The sequence below is a fragment of the Cyrtonyx montezumae genome, unplaced genomic scaffold (genome assembly GCF_038088225.1).
Source record: "Cyrtonyx montezumae isolate F1298 unplaced genomic scaffold, pur_monq_1.0 scaffold_21, whole genome shotgun sequence".
Classification (NCBI taxonomy): domain Eukaryota; kingdom Metazoa; phylum Chordata; class Aves; order Galliformes; family Odontophoridae; genus Cyrtonyx; species Cyrtonyx montezumae.
In genome coordinates this window covers 2,440,040-2,462,757 of record NW_027071948.1, presented here as the reverse complement: position 1 = coordinate 2,462,757, position 22,718 = coordinate 2,440,040, and the positions used below count along the sequence as shown (strand labels likewise).

Genomic DNA, 22,718 nt, shown 5'->3' with positions numbered 1-22,718 from the left:
ACAGAGCTCTGAGGTAAGGGAACGCTTCATGGATCAGAACTGGGCTAGATTTCTTTCATAAGCCAGCCATCACAGGCCTTGAACGTGGAGCAAACAAGCAAAGCAGGCAGCTACCCTTCCTCTCTGTCATTAGCATTCATCATGCTTAATTACACTACCAACAACTGCACAGCTAAGTCTCCTGTCACTCTGATTTAAGACTCAAATTTGGCTGCATCCCTTCAAGTCAAACTGGACAGTAAAGTAACATCAATGAACTGTATTGAATGCTGGGCCACCTCTGACAAATTTTGGTGCCCTTTTTAGTGCTGATTTGTTTGTACGCCAGATTTTCGTTCTAATTGATTGGAAAGAATTGGAGTGTTTGTATTTCTGAGAATCAAAAGAGAGAAGGGAACGAGGAAACCAAGAAACCAAAGGAAGGAAATCTTCCTGCTCTTACGCTGTACTGAAATAGACCCTAATCTTGTGTTTCTATTTTAGATTTTCAGTCCATCAACTTTCTGTACCACCTCTGTCTCCCTGAAATCCACCACGAACTTCAAATTATCTTTTAGTACCAACTGTCTTCCTTCTGCCCATCATCTACCTGGTAAATTATTGACATGCCTGGTGATTTAAGGCCATCTTTCTCAAGACACTTTCATTGGTTTTTACGGACCACTGACATCCTGAAGAATGTGGAATCATTAAAATAGATGCTCCGTTTCTCCAGCTGCTGGACAGATGATGGTCCTCTGTGGGCATCTTACTAGACAGTGCTGGATTTCTTGGATCTATTCTAACACTGTCTGGTAACGATGTTTAAAGGGTGAACCAAACAGCACCATGCATCAGGAGGAGTTCTCACAGAAAGACACTGTGCCACAGTTTAGGTCGAAATGGAACATTTGGCCAAGAGGGTAAGGATGTTGGCTATCGTGTTGAGTATTTTTAGATGTAGTAAACAGTTATGATCAGAACTTCTGAAGAAGCTGCTGGAAATCACCCTGCTAGGTGCTCCTATTGCAGAGGAGGAGGTTGAGAAACACACCAGCTCTAGCTCACAAACGCACTCCTCGGAGGCACAGCACTGCACAGTCCCTCCAAACAGTGGGGTTAGGGTATTTTTATGGCCCAGCTCTTGTCCAGGGGGCTGAAAGATTTGCTAGTAGCTAGCTGTGCTTGGCCGTGAGGGGTGCTCAGGGCAGGACGCCGGTGGTAAAGGTCGTTCTTCCCAATTACAGTTCAATTACCTCCATGGCTGAACAGCCTGTGAACTTTCAACCTTCCAACCTGCCCTGTTGCAGGCAGCACCGGCAGCATACGGAGCAGGTGGGTTAATCACTCTAATCATTCCATTAAGAAAAAAAGCAATTTAACCCAGGCAAGTACCGAATGCTTACCCTGCTCTACCTAAGCAGGCAGAGGGATGTGAACATACCAGCACCCCAGTCAGTGTGAGTTAGAGGTGATGGATGAACGCTGAGGCTGACGTGCAGCTTCATATCTCTGCTTGGGTCCTGCCTTGACATCTGTGGTTGTACTGGTACGGTGGGGCAGCTAGACTGGGGCATTAAGAAATGAAATTCAGTCGGCATGGAACTCAGAGAGAAGGTCAGACTGAAGTCTGGAGCTGCCTGGACCTTAGGCTCACATCCACATTTAAAGCATTGATTTCCTTTCCATTGGCTATCTAGAGCAGGAGAGTTAACAAACCAGTAACTCTGACTTCATCCAAACCCAGATGAAAATTTTGGCATGATCTATCTCCAGAGAATAAGAATTGACATCAGGACTCGTTAGCAGGCCACTGTACGAGCTGAGACCCACCCTTTCACAAGGAGCATCCGTGCATCTCTCTAAGTGCATAATGTTTTGGGGTTCCTGGGGACCTGCTGTGGTGTGGGATAGTGCACAGACCTTGTGCAGGTTCTATAGAATTGCACCCACTGGTTTTCAGCTTCTTTCTGTAAGAAACTTAGGGCAACATTACACTCAAGCTTGGACCTTCATGCTTCTCTCCCCAGCTCTGTACGTAGGCTCACAGGACTGTCCTGTGCTCGACTCACAGCACTAAAACCTTTTCCTCAGCCTCAGTGTAGTGCTAATCCTCTCCCTCCTTCCTGGATAAGACAGGTGGAGCAGCCCAGTGGCATGCAAGCAAAAAACTCTCAATGCCTTTTCAACTCTGTCCAGTACAATGCTGTACCAAAACTGCAGTGTAATACAGGAACAGTAGAAAAACAAACCAAAGGCAGCTCCCACAGAGGTGCTCTTGCCCTTGAAGGTTGTAGTTCTCAGGAAAACAAGAACAGGAGAGAGCAGAGGAGCATTCTTTGGTGATTAGCCTCTGTGTGACTTATTAACAGGCTCACAAGGGACTGAGGAAATGGTGTGAAATTTGAGTGATTCTGCAAATTGGCTTTTAACAAGCATTTAAATAAGATGAATTGGAGCGAGCGCCCAACTCACATCCATCTTCTCTTCCTAAAGCTCAGTGTGGATGCTAACCTTGAATGGAGTAAAAAAATAATAATTAAAAAAAGGGAAGATAACAGTAATTGGGCATCCCTGGCATGTGCAGGGATGTCACCTTCAGTTAATAATAATAAAAAAAAGGAATAGAACCAAGGAAATTCCCCTGCCCTCCCCCGTGCTGATTTATGCCTAGGAAAGCGTCCACTCTGCCTTATCTGGGCGAGAACAGTGAGTCATGGGAGTCAGGAGCAACCCGGTGAAATCCCCTCAGCCTCAATATCTATCCCTCCCTCCCCTTCTCCCACCAACACTCAGCTCGCCTAGCTCAGCTCCACAGCAGAGCAACTCCACGGGCAGTAGTGATGCTCACTGTGGTAGAAGTGCTAAGAGCCAGTCTGCATTAGGCTTAACTCAGTCCAGGGGCTCAATATCGACGAGCACAAGCAGTGGGGTGCAGCTGGACCACATCTGCATCCATGCTGGGTGATGGAGCTGCAGGACACGGGGATGGTGAGCGCTTCACAGCAACGTGGATGTGGAGGATGGAGCTGATGGTAAGTTAAGCAAAGTTCTTTACAGTATTTTTTCAGTTCTCGTGCCAGCGAACTGCAAACAGTTGTGTTCTCACCATTGTGCTGCCTGTATTTCAAGTTAAATATTTACTGGTTACTGATGTGTCTACGGGAGAGGCCCTTAAGCCTTTCCCCGCCCCATCACTTTGGTCCCGGAGCTGGAAGAAGTGCTTTCATGTCGGTTTCCTTTAGCCTGCTGATTGCTGTCTTACCAGGCAAAGTTAGATCTAGCTATTTCTGTCTAATACTGTCTGGTAATGCCGTCAATCGCATCGGCAAAGATCTTCGTCTTGACAGAAACACGGAGAGAAAAAGCTTGCTTTTGTCAGAAGAACCAAGGAGGTTCGGGGCCTCCTCGCTGAGCCTGGGCTTGTGCTGAAAGCTCATCCACACGCAGAGCTTCTGTTAACAGCCAAGGTGTGCTGTCACACACACGCAGGGGGATGAGGGAAGTCAAAGAGCGCACGGGTAGCACGTAGGCAGGGCAGGCAGGCAGGGCAGGCTGCTGTACAGCTAACTGCACGTTGGCGACTTTTGGACCCGTTATCAGATTTCTCTGAAATGCGATGGGCAGAGCTGTACCAACCCAGTTGCACTGAGAAAAGCCTTCCTTCAGGAAAACAACCCGTTGGGGCAGAGGCCAGCATTGCCTGAGGACAGAGCGAGCACAGCTGGGCTGGGCACTCCTGGACTCTGCACAGAAAGCACCAGGAGGTGCTTAAGACATTCCTCTGGGTCACTTTAGGCCATTTTGCCACCAGACTTCACCCTCTGCTTAAGCAGCTGCTTCTGTTAGGAAATAAGTTGTTAAATGAGCAAAACTTAACGAGAGATCGGAGCATCCTGCTACTACATTGCTGCTTCAGAGAAGGGCTACCTAATTTTTATGCCGACAGGAAAGTGCTTCTTAAAAGCATCACTAAAAGAGTCTGCGAAGCCCTCAGTTCAGCACATCCTCTGTTTGGGATGTGGTTAAGTTAAGCAGTAGGAAGGTGGACTTGCTGAAGGGTGTTCTGGTTCTCTACCAGCCGAAATTCATCCTGCCCCTAACGAGAGCAGCGATAAGCTGTGCCAGCAGCAGGATTTCAGAGCAGCACAGCAGGATGTGTTCCCGACCTCACCTGGGGAGCACCCTGAGGCACGAGAATGAGGATGGCACAGCTCTCAGTCAGCCCAGCCTCACTCAATTGTCAGGAATTTCCCATTAGGAAATCTCCTTGCCCCAAACTGCTCAGACAGTGCAGATGCTATCTGTGTCCTGCTTACAGTGACTCACGCTGGCAAGTCTCATTTTGCAGGGTACAAGTGATAGCCCTTTCCATAGCACAGCGTTTTCACAGGAACTTGCTGCTTTGATATACTGCAGCATCTCCTCAAGACAATCTCATATGCTTTCAGTGCTATCCCTGAACTGCAGCTGCTGAGTTTGTTTTCCTTTCCCCTGCGTGCTCCACTCATCCAACACCTCTGCATTTCACAGCAGTTGGAGTCTCTCATGCAGCTCCCATTTCTGTTTCTCTCTGATGCTCAAGTGTCCTTTTGGAGTCAAGGCATTCCTTGAAATGAAACAAGCCTGACCTTCCAGCAGCACTGCCCTGTGCTTCTTATCTTTAAAAGAAGTGAAAGCAAGAGCTGCCTCCTCTCTTCATAAAATGGGCTCTTGGTAAGTTGGTAATAACAAACAAACAAGCAAGGCAATGTCCTCGTTAGGGTGGTTTCAAAGGGTGAGTATGCACAACACACTCTCAGAGAGACCAAAGATACAACTACAGCCTTTAATGTTCACATTTTTCTTCCACTAATTACTGTGATCGTGATGGCAAATATTTTCACTGTTTTTTTTATCATTAGAATCCACATGTGTGGATAAACATTCCAGGATTTTCTGCACGGAAGTAGGAAGAAAAAAATCCACTGGCTGCAATCACATAAATGCATGTGTATATCCCACATATGACTGAACTTGCTCTTTCAGTGCCTTAAAGCTTATGTTATAAATGTTAAGCTTTTAAACTCTGTGTTTAATAAAAGAGTTATTTGGAAACAGTACAGAATTGAGCTTGCCTCCCACGATACACACACGTTGTTGATGCTTCCCAGTGCTGCTCATCACCACGAGGAAGAGCTCCAGCACCGACTGAGTTTGCTGTCACAGTGCCATACAGAATGCTGCAGTCCATTAATGCTGTGCCCTTCATCTCAGCAGACCACCACTCCCTGCACACACTGCAATCAAACCGCTGTGTATTACCTGCACGTTACACTGGGAAAACTCAGACACGCTCAGAGAATAACTTGTTCAGGCAATTGCAGGAGAAAATAACCGTGAGACTTTGTTGTAGACTCCAAGTATTCAGGCATCTCATTTGGCTTTAACTTACCAACATTAATGTTTAACGCACTGCCATAGCAATGTATGCTCTTAAAAGAGAGTTCAGCATCTCCTTTCCCCTCCGGTAATTAAGGATTTTTAAAAACAAGCGAAAGTAAAACAGGCATTTCTAAAAGGCAGCTGAGAAAAGGCAAAGAAAAAAGCATTAATTATCCCAACATTTTGAATGAAGCAAAACACATAACTGGAAAAACAGCTTGAACTCTTCTGAACACTCAATGATGACTCATTGTGGAGCAATAAAAAGTTCAGTTCGTTAAGAACAGTTCCTATCAACTGTAAGCATGGGGAAAGCCCAGCCAGCACCAGGGGCTGCTCCTGGTTTGGTGCAGGCGTTTCATGCAGCTCCAAGCTCGCTGCACAGATCTATTTGGATGCCCATTAAAGCCACAGCTCCTTGCCCCCTTTAGATCTGCTGGGAGAAGCACTTTCCTTTTCCCTTTGTCAGTTTATTTCAGGAGGGGTGGGTGGGGCGAGCTCCCAGGGCTGTAAATTTCACGAGCACCTCTTGGCACGACTGCTGCGATCTGAACTGATTCGGGAGCAAAGTTCAGGACATTTACACTACAGAAACTCCGAGCTCACAATACGATCGTTTCACTCAACTGAAGTGGATTCAAGTACAAGTTCCTTAAGAAATAGCATACCTTTACCAAACTATCTGCCTTTTTCAAGACAACGCTGTTGTTCCCCCCTCCCCTCGAGATAGCACACAGGATCAAAACCACTCCTAAATTCAGGTTACTGTGCCCCTGGGGCCAGCAGGGTACTCAGGGTGGGCCTGGAGGAACCCAAGGGTCTGACAGGGAGGCAGGTTCCCTTTTAATCTCGGTGTCCCAAAGGCAAATCACTTAATGGGCTCTGTGAAACCATTACCCGGATCCCTGCAACTGGGAGCCAACACGCCAGGGAGAGGCTGAGCAAACACTCTGGGGAGAAGCAGCCTCATTTGGATTGCTAATTTTATTTGCATACCAAACATCCACTTTAAACAAACCCCATTTGGATTTCTGTGTGCGAGCCTAACTCATTATTCACTATCTGCTATTTGATGACTGTGAGCCTACCCTTTCAATAAACACTTGCAGCATGCAGAGCTCTGGCTATAGGGAGCCCTGAACAAAAGTGGGACGCAGAGTTAAAAACAGCAGTGCTCAGCTCGCTGCCTCCTCCTTGGCCTTTATCTCCTTAAAGCAGGGCTTGAAATCAGGGCTGCTACAGAACTGCTGGGAACAAAGGCACTGCCTGTAAATATAAACAGCAAGCAGAGGACCAGAGGGAGCTTGAGCTGACTGCAGTAGTATGCTCAACAAAGGGAGTTAGCACATGCTTATCTCTTACCTAACAGCAAGAAGTTTTAGGTGATGGGACTGAGGGCACTCCCATTCCTCACTGGATCCCATTTTCCAGTTTCTGAGCGGGGCCAGGTCTGCAAAATTCCCAGTCAGGTTCTTGACCTCTTTGGACATGCCTTGGGATTTCAGTCATAAGAAAATGCTGCACAAAAATACTAACATGAGATTCACAGAAACATCAGTGTGAGCCTCCTGTGTCCCCCGTTCCTCTTCGTTTTTCCCTTTTGAGAACACCCCAATAATTCTTCCTGCTTATAACCCCAGCAGCTCTCAGAGGCAGCGTCACCACGTTCATCCGGCCACCATCAAACCAGCACTAGCTTGACTTTCACCAGCAGAAAGCCTGCTGGGGTAGCAGGAAGCTCCTGGCACCGTGGAAATAGATGCTGAATGTCCTTTTTCTCCTAGCTCAGGGGTGAACAGCCACTCCACACTGAGGCTTTCCACTCCCTTTGGCTTTATATTGCTATTGAGTGACCAGCTGAGCCCACCCTGGCCATCGAGACGACGGTTGCTAACTGAGCATCTTATTAAGATGCATTACAGGGGGGATCTTCCTCACCTGAAGCTGTAAGAGGCAGGGTGAGCAGTTCCAAATGGCCAGCTATGCCAAATAAATGCTCTCCTTGGTGAGAAAATATAAATAGCTCACATTATGGCCCGTGGGATGGTCCTTGTGTTTTGTGCAAGTGGTGATTGACAACACGAAGGAAAATTTGGCCCTGTCTGATGGTGTGAAGCAACTGCTTTTGTAGCTTGCTTCGTGAGAAACTCACAGCAACAGATGGGGACCTGTCAGGGTTTGAAGCGCTCACAAGGCAGAGAGAAATAACCGGGCAGAAACAGAGCCAGCAGCAATCAGATTGCCCCAACACTCTGCTTTAAGGGTTGCTTTTTCTCTCCTCCTCGTGTCCATCTTGAATTTTGTAAGGATTCTGGAAGTCAGCTCTCCTGGCAGGAAACCAGCACCGTGCCTCCGTGACTGGTTCCTCCAGCTCCCACTGGTTTCTGTGAGTTATTGCCTGGTGCTGTTTCCTGCTATTTTTCTTTTTCTTTTTTTTTTCTGGCACAATATAACAGGCAAAGCAAACAGGTGGCAGGTAAAAGGCTGATCGTTATTACTGGGCTTTGTTGTGAGGCACAGAACAAAGGCTGTGCTCACAAAGGCTCGCAGCAGTGTCACCAAGCCTCAGGATTTCAGTGGTTCTGTGGCCTTTCTGGGAGATAGGAAGAAGTGCTGGAGGCTGGCACAGGTCAAGGCTGTGTTGCTGTATCACTGAGATAATACACTGGTTTGCTCTAGTGACAGTGTCACTACGGCACAGAGCAGAAAGCAGGTGTGACAGCAGAGTCCTGTGGGCAGGAAAGTGAAGAGCTGTTCCTCCTGCCTGCACCATTCCTGCTTTGGTTGAAGCAGAACATCCACAGGGCTTTCATGTAGCCTGGTATCTCTTCTTTCCCGTGGCCACCAAACGCAGAGGTTCAGCACTGGTTCGTCCTGCACTCACCAAAGCACACTCCTCCTTCCTTGCCGGCAGCCCTCTGCTTTGTTCTTCACAAAGCCATCTGCTGCACAGAGCTCTGACAGAAGTGGATTTTGTGTGCCACTTGCACAGCCAAGCACCTGCAGCAGCAAAGAGCCATCCACAGCATGGCCAGCTGGAAAAGAAATGCAGCGGGCTCCTCGTGATCTTCCTACAAAGGACCTGGTACAACTTCTGCAAGCTGGGGACCAGGGTAGGTTGCAGGGTCTACCTTGGGTGCTGGGGAAAGCCAGGGGAACAGGAAAGGAGCTCGTGCTCATCTGGGTGGGAGCTGGAGGGCTGCTGAGGGTCAGGAGGGAAATGGCTGAAACGTGCTCGGTCTATTCGTGGAAAAGGTGAGCAAACTGTGACCTGTCCTCCCTGCCACCTACCAGCAGGTAATTGGCCAACGTCACGCACAAGAGCTGTTTGCTTGCTTTCTTTCTGCCACACCTCAGGGGCTGGATTTGGCTTGAGCCACTCGCTCCTTCTTAAATCACAGCTCCGAATCAGAACAAGAGTGAAATGTCACGAATGGGTCGGTCAAACACAAAGCAGTAGCAATAAAGCAGAAGAGATAGGGAGTACATTTTCTAGGAAGTATTCCCAGTTTTCTCAGTACACCAGCACAAAGCCAGTTGAAACCCGGGGAAGGTTCACTGGGCTTCAGGCCAACCTCCTTTCCCCACAGTTGCAGAATCTTGCCCCTTGTGACCCGCTGAACTCGTGCCTTTGCTGCTGCTCTCTGGATGGACTGCAGGAGATCAGCAATCATGGAATCACAGAAGTTGGAAAAAACCACTAAGATCACCTAGTCCAACTGTCAGTGCTGAAAGATGGCCCTGCCATAGAGCCATAGACCGTCGAGGTTGGAAAAAAAAACACCCTTAAGATCATTAATTCCAACCATCAGCCTAATGCTGTGATAAATCTGGAACCACTCTGCAGATAATTCACCTACACAAAATGAGTTCTCATTCAGCAGCCAGCCAACAGAGCTTGGATCGTCTTCTCCTACCTCCACAGCTCTGTTCAGAATTCAGTCTGGGTTTAATCATTAATTCCCCCGACTCTGCAGCCCCCATGCCCACTGCACTGAGAGCTGGGAGCAGGGCAGAGCTCCAGTGTACAGCCTCACCTGTGTTTTGGTTCGGGGTGGGAGGCACAAGGATGTGTTATTTAATAAACACATCACAGTAGTTTAATTATTGTATATTGTGGAAGTCCACAATACATAAATACCTTTCCATCACACAGGTGAGCAGACCGACGCTTGGAAGAGTGTATGAGTTTCTCACATCTCACATTGGCTTCTCCTTTCTTGATGGTGTTGGAGCTCCTTGGAAAAGCAACGCTGCTGCTAGAAAACAGCAATGCAGCAGCAGGAGGAAAAAAACAAATCATGTGGATCAACCACATCTTGGCTTCATGGAAACTATGGGAATTATTTTGTGTGCAAGAGGTGTGGGGAGGAGCAGCCTCCCAAACATTGTTTGCTATTCTGACCCTTAGCATGCAGTGGAAAAGAGCACTCGGAGCACACACAGCAGCACATGAGTCACTCCCCACGCAGCCCCAAACTCAGGAGATCGCCCTGATAGCACCCACTCCCACGGCTCAGCACCTTCCCAGCAGGACAGCCCCAGGCCTGCTCACCACAACCAGGAGCCAAGGGAGCTCCAAGTCTTCCCTCCCCAACCAGCTGTAGTTTTCCATCCTCAGATTGCATCCATTTATAGCAAGAAGTGCCGAAAAGCCCACGGCACTGAATGGTCTTTAAGATCCCTTCCAATCCATGCCAGTCTATGACAAGAGTGATATTGCTGCAGTAATACTCACAGCCACATCTTTGTGCACAGTGTTCTTGGGCAGATCCAGCCGTTGGGTGGTTAAAGAGGAAGATGCATAACCTCCAAGCTCTGCACTTGCCAGGTTCCTTGTCCTTCATGTGGAGCCCAAAGGGTTTCCAGAAACCTGATTCCCAAAACCGAGGACTCAAACGTTGTTTGTGTAGCAAATCATGGCATGGAAACCCATTGGCAGAAGAACTACCTTGAATTAAACATGTGCAGTCTTAGCATAGCTCTAAACCGTGCCTGTGCCAGCAGCTATTCTTTTCTACTGCACATTAATTTTTGAGAGTAGTTTCTCCAACATCATCAGGATTGTACAGTCACTTTGGCTGTCATTTCTGGCACTTAAGCCAATTGGGCAAGTTGTGCAAAACTCAGCAGGTTTTGGAGGCATTGCATTCCTGCAGGATGAGCAGCAGCAGGGCTGAATGGCTCCAACCTGCCCAGAGAAGCTGCCACAACTCCCCCTGCACTACAATCAGCGCTCCGACCTGAACAGAAAAGAGCAGGAGAACGGGTGTCCAAAGGCCATTTAAAACCAGCTCACAAAATACACAGTGGAAATAAATCCTTCGGGTTCCTCTGGTTATAACCTCTCGTTTCTGTGCCTCCTTCACTGCAGTCTCTCCCCTCCAACAATGAGGCAACGTTTCCTAGAGGGTGTAATGCTGGCTGGAAGCATCGCGACCGTGGCCATCCTCCCACCGCACACTGCTCCCTGGGTGACCCAACTGGGTTGGACACCAGAGGGAATGCAGGAAGGTGGAAGAGACGGCCAGGACAGGACCCTGCCCTGCTCTGTGGGAGCTCCACAAGCATTGTGTGCACAAGCAGGAAAATACAGAGAACATTCCTGAAGGTCACAGTGACATCAGGATGAGTGCCAGCGTATTCACACTGCCTGGACAGAGGCTGACACTGAGCCAAGCCCCACTTGCCACCCTCTATTTTTCTTCCACTGGGGCAAAAGGAGGTGTCCTCCTATGGAAAAAAAAAACCTCTTTTTTCTCTTCTCCTGGATTTTTGCAGGTGGTGCTGCCCAACATGGCCAAAGTTCTCTGGGAGCCCAAGTATGGAGCTGTTGTGTCTGCATTCAACGCACACGTTGCATGGCTCTACCTGCTGGTGTTAATACTGGGGATCACCCACTCTATCTGCAGCCACAAAAAGCGGTTATTCCTCACTCCTACACCTAAAGGACAGAGAGGATTTCAAGGCTACTTAAGTCGCCTTTTCTCTCTTGATGTTTTTGACTGAGGCTCCGTCAGAGCCAAAAGCCGTTATTATTGCTGGTTTGGTGGCACACAGCAACTGCCTGAAAAAAAAAAATAAAATCAAGGGCCCCATTGTGTCAGCCACTTTTCACTGCACTCAGACAATTCACAATTTAATAAGAACAGAAATGTGAGGGTGGAGAGACTCCCGTGGAAACAGCGATCTGCCAAAGTCACAAAATAAAGTCATTTCATCATAAAACTGGCAACAGATTCTCTGCCTTCGGTTAGGACTTGGAAAAGGAGCCCAAACCATGGAATTGTGGCTTTTCTTTACTTGCTCCAACATTCCCAGACTCCTTGAAATACGGGAGGGATCCCAAGAGGTGTGGGATGATGTAGGACAGCAGGACTATGCTCTTCCTGCCTTTCTTTCCTCCTCCTTCCCTTTGGCATCCCATTAATCCCCAGTTACTGGAGGCTGCAGCCCAGTGACAGAGTACAGCTTCACCAGGGAATCAGTGACCAATTCCTGGCAGTCCTCAGGGAGAAATGCCAGCACTTTTCCTCCAGGATGCCCTTTAGAAGTTTGCAGAAGGATTTGCCTCCATTCGCTGACGGAATTGAAAGGCCTTAGGAGGGTTCAGAGCACCGACTTTGCCCTGCTAGCAGTTTTGATGATTTGATTTAGTCCTGACAAATTAAACAGCTCACACTGCACCGACTCCTGTATTTGTGAGCCCCCAGGCATTCCAGCAGTGGAAGTCCTCACCTGGCAGCTGTTGCTAGGAGCTGAGCTGTGTTTGTAGCACCCAAGGCTGTGGGATGGCAGAGCAGCGTGAGTGCCTGGGCTGCTCGCAGGGCCCCACCACCCCTCCACCAATGCCAACAGCCCACCTGCATTCCTCAGAGCCGGAACCTGCTCCATCTCAAGGTGCTTTTATGCTTCCCAAAAGCTGCTTACTACCCATCCAGAAGTCAAGTGCACGTTCTCCAAGCTGAAGAAAGGACAGGGAGCAATTAAAGCGCTCCTAAAATATTTAGAAACAGCGGAGCACAAGTTAGACTTTTCATTAGTTTTTGCTAGCATAGGGTATGGGTTTAGCTCCTGCAGGAAGGGGTTGAAGGGCAGCAAGGTGTGGCTGTGCAGAATGGCTCCCAAACTCCATGGAGCACTTCTTACACTTGTCCTTGTGTCAAGAGTTGCCAACCCTGCATCCAAAAACTGTCCTGGGTTATGGCTTCTGTCTCCAGAAGGAACAGCTCACTGGCTGTTTTCACATCCATTGCAGAGAACAAGAAATGGGTTTTCAAGCTTTGAGGCTTCCTGTCTGTCATTTATCCCAAGGCTGAACACTGAGCCCCAAAGCTGCATGTTGTACCCACAGCCTGAGCCCCACAGTGAGCTCCAATGGTTAGGAAGAGCACAGAACCACGACACAGGAGCAAGCCTGTAGCTCAGGGCCACCCAAAAGCTGTAGGTAGAAACTAGAGATGGCACATTCCCAGCTGAACATCTATAGCACAGTAAGGGAAAAGTAAATCAGCTGGAGGTGGGGAAATGGGTCAACAGAGCAAAGACAAGGACCCCTCACAAACTTCCCAAGAGCCAACCAGGATCTTTCCTCTTGCAGCCCAGGCTCTGCAATGGCCTCTTTGCCACCCAAGAGGAGGAAGAGCACCAGGCACACGCAACACGTCCCTCACCATCAGCAGGCACGATCCTTGTCAGCTGACAGAGGTAAATCTCGTGCCCTTGTTTTTAACCATTAGTTGTGCCAAGTCTTACAGCCAAGGTCTGAGTTGATACCAAGATCAAGAGGGTTACATCCTCTACACCTCGCCCAAGTGCTGGCCACCAACTTACAGCATTTCTTGCAGGCAGACTGCACACAGTTTATACCTTTTTCAGGTAAAGCCTGTGAAAACGTTTCTGCTACCTCTGTGGAGCTTGACAACGCCAGGCCTTGTGAGACCAGAATGCGTGGTAAGGCACACCCCCAAGAAAAACAGCCAGAAGAACTGATACGAGAAGTGCCAATGGTATCAGGACCATATTTTTATGTCAGTGGATCTAACGGAGCAGAACTGTAAGTAGGTCCTCAGCAGAACAGGACAATGCACGAAACTGCACTACATCATCCATTAGCCATTGGCATAGTATCATTTCCTTTGGACTGTGAATTGTCAGAATGACACATTCAAAGAATAGTTTAAGAATAATTAAAATGGAAAATGCCTAGAGAAGGGCCAACTATAGTGAAAAGCTGAAGAAAAGCAAGGAACTAGACAAGAAACTAAATACTTCTACTCATCTAATAAGAGCTCTCTATTTGGGTTGTTCAGAAATCACTTAGCTACTCCACGTAGCAAATCTACCAGCATCATCACAAGATCTAGGCATCACTGCAGTTGATCAACCTTTTGTTGCCCTAATGCACTAGAAGCAATCTCTGACCAAGAAAAATAGCCATAACTTCTGTCTTTTACTTTCCAAGTTCTTCCCTTCATATTGACATTCTTCTCTAGATGATCAGCAAGCATCACAGAATCTCTGCTGTAAGCAGCACATTCCTTGCTATAATTCCAAGCTTTGTCTACAAATGCCTTTTTCTACTGCTGTCATCTCTTCCTGCACTCCTCAGCAGAGAGAGGCTCCTCACTAACACTAGACCATAATGCAAAACATCCCTACTCCACGGGTACCACTTGCATCCTAATTGAAACAACCCTGCTGGAAAGGTACAAGTTCTCATTAGCACTGCAGAATTACCACATCCTGAGCATCCTCAGTCATGAGTTCAGAGCAGCAGGTCCACTTGCAGCCACTCTAATTAATGTTTCCCACTTTATTCCCCACTCCAGGGGTTCTTGGGGGTGTTAGGCCAAGCTCCCAGGGAAAATTGTTAGGAGTTCAGGGGATGTGAGCTAACTCTGTCTCCGTTGCTGGAAAGGAGGCTATTTTGCTGTTTTGTTTTCCATACGCAGTGTGAGCATCTATTGCCAGAGCAGAGGCTGGCAGCGTATCTATGACAACAGAAGACAGGATTACGCACTGAAATGGTGTGAGATCAAGTGCCAAGAGACCTATTACCATTTCAAAGAAGGTAGAGGTGCCAGTGGGCCTCGAGTGGGAGAGGGCAGTGGGAAAAATGTGAGAAAGCCAGACTTGTGGCTCCCAGGGCAGAGGTCACCTGCAGGGTAGGAGAAACAGGTAACCTCAACTTCTTGGCAGACCTCAGTGGAGATATTGGAGCTGGATTGCCATGGTGATTAAAGAAAGGGTTTTAGACAAGAGAATGGCTCGGGGAGAAAAGATACCATTGAAATGAACTGCGCACAAAGCATCATAATCACTTTTGAAATGCAGCCCTCCCTCTGTGGGTTGGAGCTCGCAGGCAGCAATAGGACTGACACTGTTCTGCAGCACAGCAGCAGCTGGCACCTCACCAGCCTGCTCAAGACTGCATACATACAGAGGGTGGCCCACATATGCAGGCACCCCCTGCTCCTGCCTTCAAGTGAACTGATGAGAGTCAGCAGCCCCCAGGTCAGCATCAGCCCCCAGGTTCTGCTACATAAGACAATGAGGGCAAGCATTCTTTTCCCCTCATACAGGTGAACAGCTGCTCTACCAGATTCCCAACAACACAGTCCTCACCACCAAGACTGGGCTTTTATCCTGCCTGCGTGAGCAAGAGCGAGTGATGAAAAAGACCAACAGGAGCTCTAATCCCAAGTAAGAACTCTCACCTCATTGCACCTTGAGCAGAAACACGTGCCAAGCAAAAGGGAGAACACGTAGAGAAAGGACACAAAGCACAGGGGCTTCTGATCGTCTAGAAAAATCATTTCCCCAGAGGAACAAATGAGTAGGACAGGGTTTTCAACTTGTATTTGACTCTCTCACAGGTTACTGAAGATGGAAGAATTCTTCCCAGAATCTTTTCGCTTGGACTTGAAAGAAGAGAGAAATGCCTTTTTTGAGCTATGCAAAGGTGAATTTGTCTTAATCAAGGTAGCAACCAGCTGAAATATGTCCCTCTAGGTTCATAAATATAGACAGAGTAATACTCAGTGATGAGAGACGTATCTATCAGTGATGTGCATACAAAGCCCACTGACTGCCACAGCAGTGTGCCCCACATATCACCGTTAACAGACTCGCTCTCTCTGCAGAAGAAGAGATTTGGATCTGCAAACCAAGTTGCTCTAACCAAGGTCGAGGAATTTTCCTGCTGAGAAATCCCACTGCAGCCACCACCCTTCAAGCCATGCTCCACAGCTCTGAGAAAGACCTGCCCAGTAAGAGGGTGTCCTGCAGGGCTGCCCAGACAAGAATAGTGCAAAGGTAGAGATCGAAGCCCGGCAAACGTATGAGTATTGTGCTTAATTAAGCCATACTGGCCTCAGCATACTGTATTGTTCCACTTAAGGTGTTTACACCACATCTTTCCATCAATGAGATTTTGTTTCGTGGGAGAGGCTATTTCTCTGGTTAGTCTGTCTTGTATCCACACTTCAGACATTTTAGGGTGGATCTTTGCCACCAGAAAGATTTGTTTACCTTTGTCTGGAAATCTAAGCGTGACTTCAAAAGGCCAGGTGCTACTGTTCTGTGCATGACAAAAGCCTTGTGCAAAGTTATTTAAACTAGGTACTATCCCACCTTCTTACACAATGCAGGCATTTTACAAACTGTACAGCTGTTCTTCCAAAATCTGCCCCGCTGCTATGAAGTCCAGACCTCAATCAGTGGCTAGCAGTCATTAAAACACTGGGTTTGGATTGTTTGCTTTTGTGTTCCTTGCAGCAATGAAAGAACCATCCAGGATCTTCTTTGTTGAGCGTGACGTTGCCCCGGCCATAAAAGCAATGGTGCTGAATGAAGAGCTTTTTGTGTTCTGACATAAACTATGTATATTCCCCAGTAAATATTAGTAAAACTTTAATTACCTTCCACTCCAGAGGCTCAGCACCGCTTCTATGCCTCTAGTCTGTTCCCAACACTTCTGGCCTCTCCTCCAGGCTCCGTCTGCCTCTGAAAGAAGGACAAACAGCTTTGTTCTGTGGTGCAAAGCCAACTGGCTGCAGGGTTTTGTGTGAGCTTTGAGTTGCCACGTGTCACAGCTGCCTGTTGGTGATGTGTCTTGACATCCTCACAGGTACATTGACCAACCTCTGCTCCTGGAAGGGAAGAAGTTTGACGTCCGTTCCTACCTCCTCATTGCCTGCACAGCACCGTATGTGTTATTTTTTGCCCAGGGCTATGTCCGGCTGACCTGTAGCAATTATGATGCCACGTCTGATGATCTGACTGTTCATCTCACCAACCAGGTAAACTCAGTGCATTTAGTTCAGAAGAAGAGCAGAGGAGTTGACAGGGTAGGGACACAAAAGAGACTTCTGTAAGGCTGAAGATACACCTTGTGTAGGCAAAATCCATGCATCCAAGAAATGGAGATGGGCTTATGGTCAGGCATGGCATCAAAGCTGAACAGAAGTGATACGACTGGAAGGGGTTCACTCTCTGCAATGGAAAAACTCTCTGCTTGCGCTGACAACTGCTGTCCCTGGACAACTTTTCCTCCAATACTTTCTCATACACCATGAGTCTCTTAGGAGAAGCCTTTGACTGTGGTTGCCTAGAACAAACAAGCTTTAGTCTTGGCTAAAGATTTGGCTGTTCCTGTTGTGCTAAATGAGATTATCACAATGATGTAAGGGGCAGATGCGTTCTTCAAGAGCCATCATTCTTAAACCTCTGCCTTGGTTTCCCTTCCTTCTGAAATGAGATCTACCAAAACTGTTCTGACTTATATTCCCATCCTACTTCTTATTTAAATCCACCCAAGTTTTTTCCTTCCTATGAGGTTCTTCAATAGTTAGAATCAGAAGGAAGAAAATGGTTTGCTCTTCAAGCCCCTCTCCCAATATAATGCTGTGTTTGGGATCTGGCAAAATACATCTTAGGGCAAAACGTGCATCAGAGAGGCCCACTTCAGTTCTTGTTGGAGTTTTATGGCTCCTGTACAAGTAGAGCTCAGCACAGCAGATTATAGTTGCTTCCTGCAATATATGCTATTATCAGTATGCTGCTTGTTTTCCTGAAATACTTTGTTTACTCAGGCAGAGCGATATCCACATGGGAATTCAGGTGCTCGGGTAGGATCCCATGGCACAAGCAATATTAAACAAAGGACAGGTGTTTATCAGCAAAAGATGAATTATCTGGGAGGAGGGAAACAATCTATAGGAACAGTTGGTAAGAGTAAAGGCTTCAAGCCACAGTTGATCTTGCCCTCTTTCCCTTCCTATCCTAGCAGGGATAAGTTCCAGCTGACCCAGGGATTAATGAGACAGAGAAATGGGCACCTGCTCATGGTTAGGTCTGCTGCTGCTTCCCTCCACTCAATAACGTGATCCTGCCACTCCCCAGCTCCATCCCTGGAAAATCACACTGTAGAGGGACGTCTGCCATGCATGTTTTCTTTTACTCTTTACTGCCAGAAGCATAGTCCTTCCCTCCCTCTGTTCCCCACCTCGCAGCACATGCAGAAGAAGAACTCCCTCTACAGCCAGCTGAAGGACGAGACAGTTTGGAGGATGGAGCACTTCAACAGCTACATTAACGAGAAGTTTGGGAAAACCAACGGCCTCCCACAGGACTGGGTTTTCACTGTGTTTACTGTGAGTACAAGCAAGTCCGTGGTGTGCTAGCCTGCCTACAGCCTAATTAGGATGATGGGAATGGGGACAAAAACCTTCAGTTCAAGGGAGTCCCCAAGGAAACACATGTACCAAGTGGGAAGGCACTGATGGTCCCGTGATAACCATTTGCCTGCAGATGATAAACAGAAGTCAAGACACAGAGTTTAAATTTAATGGTTAATAAAATGGGTAAAGCCCTGATAAAGGGAGGGGGCTTCCTTCAACTCAAAGAGGACAGGCAATACAGTTTCCAAAACACAGCCTCCATCCAAGTCTAGAAGGGAAGAAAAAGTGTCCCTAAACCAAGAGGAGACCAATGACTTGCAGTGACTCCTGTGCCCTTGGCATTGACAGTGATTAGTTATTCCTGTTCCCTGTCTTTCAGAAAAGGATGCAGCAGATCATGTTTCAGTGCTTCCTGGCAGCCAGGCACAAACTGGATCGTAAACTGGGCTACTTCGATCTCATTGGCTGTGACTTTTTAATTGATGAAAACTTTAAGGTATGAGTAAAATACTGCCAAATACTAAGCATGATATTGGCCAGATGTCTAATGCCTGCAATGTAGAATGGCTGACATAGACTCTGGCCCTAGGAATTGAGCAGAGCATTCACTCAGATGTGAGGGCAGGATTCATTCCTTTCTCCAGTTCCAACATCAAGATATGGCACCTATGCAGCCTACACATGAGCTGCACCAAGAAACCCTGGCATTAACAGCTCAAGAGGGGAAGAAAAATAGTTACTGCAGCAGAAACTGCTCTGTGCAGAATTTTCACAGGAGAGTAGTGAAAAATACAGGAATCTTAACATCTACTCAGTTCATAGTGAAAGTAAGGGAATTTTAGATGCCATTCGATGTTTTTCTCTCTAGAAACCAAACATGACAAATAATCAGCCAGCAGAAATCAGTTTGTAGTGCCTCTAATGCCACATGAAGAACGCTGATTTACACGAGCTGAGTATCCAAGAACGTATTTGCCATCAGCACCCTGCAGAATCACTCATTATCGATTCAGATGTCAGCATCAGCATCTCCACATTTGCTGTAGGTTTACCACTGAGCAACAGGTTAGCCCATCAAGTCTATAAAACCTGCTAGATTTACAGCTCTTGCTCGTGAAGAGCGAATGAAACGCAGAGAAGGAAAGCCAGAAGAAAGGGAAATGTTAAGTACAGTGATTGGACTGCTTTCAGTGCAGGCAGTCCTTCAAAAGCACCTGGTCTAAACATAACAGAAAGCCATCTGGCAGATTTTGCTGTTGCTAAAGCAGAAAGGAACTCGAACTTATTCCAGCAAAGCGCAGTGGGAACAGCAAACCCTATGAAAGAATGGAATTAATGTATGCAGCACCGGGCAAGGCACCCAGACAATGGCCTCCTTTGTACAGGGAAGTCAATGGCAAGGGGGAGTAAATGGGAAAGACACAGAAACTGGTGCTTCTCAAATTTCAGAAGCAATTGTCTTTCGCAATGTTGGCATGCAAAGCCCTGGCTGTGCAAACTTGAAGTAGAATGGAAGATCCAATATCCCTCTATTGTGGCAATCCCTACCTGGCCAGTTAAAAACTTCAGTAGTGATTAAAGACCATCACATCCCCGTGCGTTTTACATATGGAGGGAAAAACAAAACTCTTGAAGGTGTTTTCCTGCCTCGCAGTTCTTGGGAGCATGGACTGTGAAAGCAGAGCCTGCAGAGAAACCACAGCTCTCACCAGAGCTTTGCAGCTTCATGTGCAGGATGAGAAGAGGGGAGAAATCAAAAGTGATGGATGTGGTTCTACTGTTACTTTTTCCCCCCCTCCTTTCTAGGGCTTCCCTGTGCTGTACTGTAAATGCCAAAGCTAATACACAGCTTAGGACACAGCCAGTTAAGTGCTTGAGGAACCTGCTTTCAGAAAGCATTGCATCAGCTGTGCAAAAGGGCTCTGCAAAGGAAGGATGGGAAGATAGATGCCTCAAGTTTTTATCAGCCATAAAAGGATTCAGCTATCTATCACCAGAGAACAGACTGAACACAGATAAGCTATTTGCCAATTTGTGACTGGTGTATATAAAATAAGATAACCCCTGTCAAAGCAGGGATGGTCCCCTTGATTGGAATGACATGGTTTTTGCCAGCACTATGAGATACCACATGGATGCTTCAGAGCTGCAGGTCATCATCACAAACAATCTGACAAAACCCAGAGAAAACAGAGCCCCGTTGGCTACGTACCAGACGCAGGGAGGAGGCTCAGGTGCTCAAATTCTACATGAAATCCCCACAAATGAAACACTGGATCTTGGCTTTATTGTCTCTGTTCTTCCTGAAACAGAACAAAAGAGGTTAAAAGCGTTTTAAACAACTCTGCAACACTGGTACAATAATAGGGAGTGTAGGAGATAGACAGTATAATAGATGTGAACACCTCCTCCTGTTTGTTTTCAAGAAGAAACCAAAACCTAGTCAAGACAATTACAAAGGTTCATTGAGTTTGTCTGTCAGCAGAAAACCTTATGAACTTCTAATAGGAAATTTGCTCAGAAATAGGAGTTTGCCAAGAAAAATAAATGTAACGTAGGTGCCCTCTGTTGGCATCTGCAGAGCAGGTTATTTCTCAGCAGCTGTCCCAGATCCTCTCTGAAAAAAAACAAAACAAAACAAAAACAACAGCCCACAGACATTTCAGCACCCTCACTTACCAGCCTGCTCTGAAATACTGTACTGAAACAAATGAGAAGTGAAAATTATCATTGCATTTTTACTCTCAGCAAAATGAAGAGCAAAAGTGAAAGCTATCACGTTGCCAAAACCTACCACCCACGTTTCTCAGTTACTTTGCAGGCACTCCACAGTATATATGTTTTTAAACATCAATTAAGAGAGTAAAATTCGCTTGGGGCTGTTGCATGATTAAACATCCTTCCTGAAATTAAAAAAAACATACATCAAATAGTTCCTATACATCTCCTAGGCAAGATGCAGCACCATATGGTAAAGGCAGGAAGCGAACAGATGAGTTTCTCTCATGACAGGAAAAAGAAATAGTAAACAGAATTGCATGGAATTCAACTGTTTGCATTCACATAGGTTTGCAACTGGACCATGACGTGCCACAGCTCAGAGCTGCAGAGTTCAGTGTGTCCAAGGGAAGCAGAGCTGAAATTGGTATAGACATGCAAATATCTTCTATGGTTTCTAGCTAAAACCAAAGCTTATGCAGGAAATCAAGGCCAGGGGTTAATTGAGAGCTCAGGTGCTGTGTTTGCTTGGTCTCGACCCCATGTCCACCCCAAATCAAGATATGATTACTAGATTACTTGTAATTTCCTTTCACGTTATTCAAAAAACCTGAGCCCATAACAAATTGGTATATTAAGGGACAAAACAGTGCTTTTGCACGCCCACAAAGGAGTTAAAGCCAAAGAGCACCAGCTAGAAGCACAAAATAATAGGTAGCGTTGTTCTCAATGAAATGTAATGATTCCTCCAGTCCTTACGAAAATGCACAGTGTGCTGAAGGATCTTGTTGGGATTTATTAGTACTCCTGCACTCCAGCTGCTCACTAAGTCAGTGAAATGTCATTGCTGTGGCTCTGAGGAGATCCAGCCCGATTTCCTGACCAACATTCACCTTCCCTAGGTCTGGCTTCTGGAGATGAACGCAAACCCTGCATTGCACACCAACTGCAAAGTCTTGAGAGACATCATCCCCAGCGTCATCCACGAGAGTCTTGGTAAGTGAAGAGGTCACAGGGTGGCCAGTAATGAGCAATCACATCCCTGCTCGTCAGAGGAAAGGCTCATGTTGATTCCATTTGCAGCTCCAAAATAGTCCTGGAATGAAGATAGTTTGCTGCTGGAGTATGTAGATCATACAAAAGGCAGTGAAAATTCTACTCAGTGCAGACCAAGTAAAGCTATGGTCTCATTGGAAATAAGTGGTTACGGGTTTTTTAGTTGTTATTTTTAGAAATCATAGGATGAGTTTGGGCACGTTGCCATCAGCCCACTTCGTAACTGCAGATCTCTTCCAGATCTGGTTCTCGAGATCTTCACCAAGTGCCTCAAGGGGCAGAGCGTGCTGCCTTTGAAGACACTCTGCCACTTTGTGCTTCTCTACAACGAGGATGCCTCAGACCTGGGCCAGAAGCAACCCTGGAAGCTCAGCACCAGGACGTGCAGAGGACGGTACCTAAAGCCACACACGGACAGCACTGTGCACTTCAGGTCCAGCCCTGCCAAAGCTGCAGGCCTGTCCCAGGAGCTCAGCTGCCCCAGAAGAAAGAGTGCTTTGCTGCCTACAAAGGGCTGCCAACAAACTGTCCACACGTGCAACAGTTTGACCACCACAGATAACCACGCTGAGTCACGGTGCCAGATGGTTTTCACAACTTCAGAGGGACAGAAAGAAAATAGAAGTTAAACTTCTATGTGCTATGCGTGTTGTCTCTTTTTCACCTAGTAGAAATAGACGAGTATCAACCTCAGCTGGAAAAAACAGTGAGTGCTTGTAGTTCTGCAGGAAGCAATGCTTCCATCAGTCAGCCAACACAGAAAGTTAAAACCCATCCTTCCAAAAAGCAACGTGGATCTGACAGTGCAACCCAGAACTCTTTAAGTCCTTGTAGAGAGAGGAAAGGAGAGCAGCTGAA

At 47.0% G+C, this 22,718-nt stretch overlaps 1 protein-coding gene across 1 annotated transcript; it reads left to right on the top strand.

Moving 5' to 3' along the window:
- The first annotated feature begins 881 nt into the window (after nucleotides 1-881).
- Nucleotides 882-22,422, top strand: TTLL10 (tubulin tyrosine ligase like 10). The gene is given in 15 exon segments (XM_065738269.1): nucleotides 882-902; nucleotides 1,290-1,314; nucleotides 2,849-3,014; nucleotides 13,004-13,110; nucleotides 13,282-13,459; nucleotides 14,358-14,476; nucleotides 14,988-15,108; nucleotides 15,282-15,367; nucleotides 15,549-15,720; nucleotides 16,535-16,706; nucleotides 17,919-18,059; nucleotides 18,466-18,582; nucleotides 21,707-21,800; nucleotides 22,101-22,319; nucleotides 22,322-22,422. Coding segments are annotated over 15 exon segments (1,839 nt in total).
- The last annotated feature ends 296 nt before the right edge of the window (nucleotides 22,423-22,718 follow it).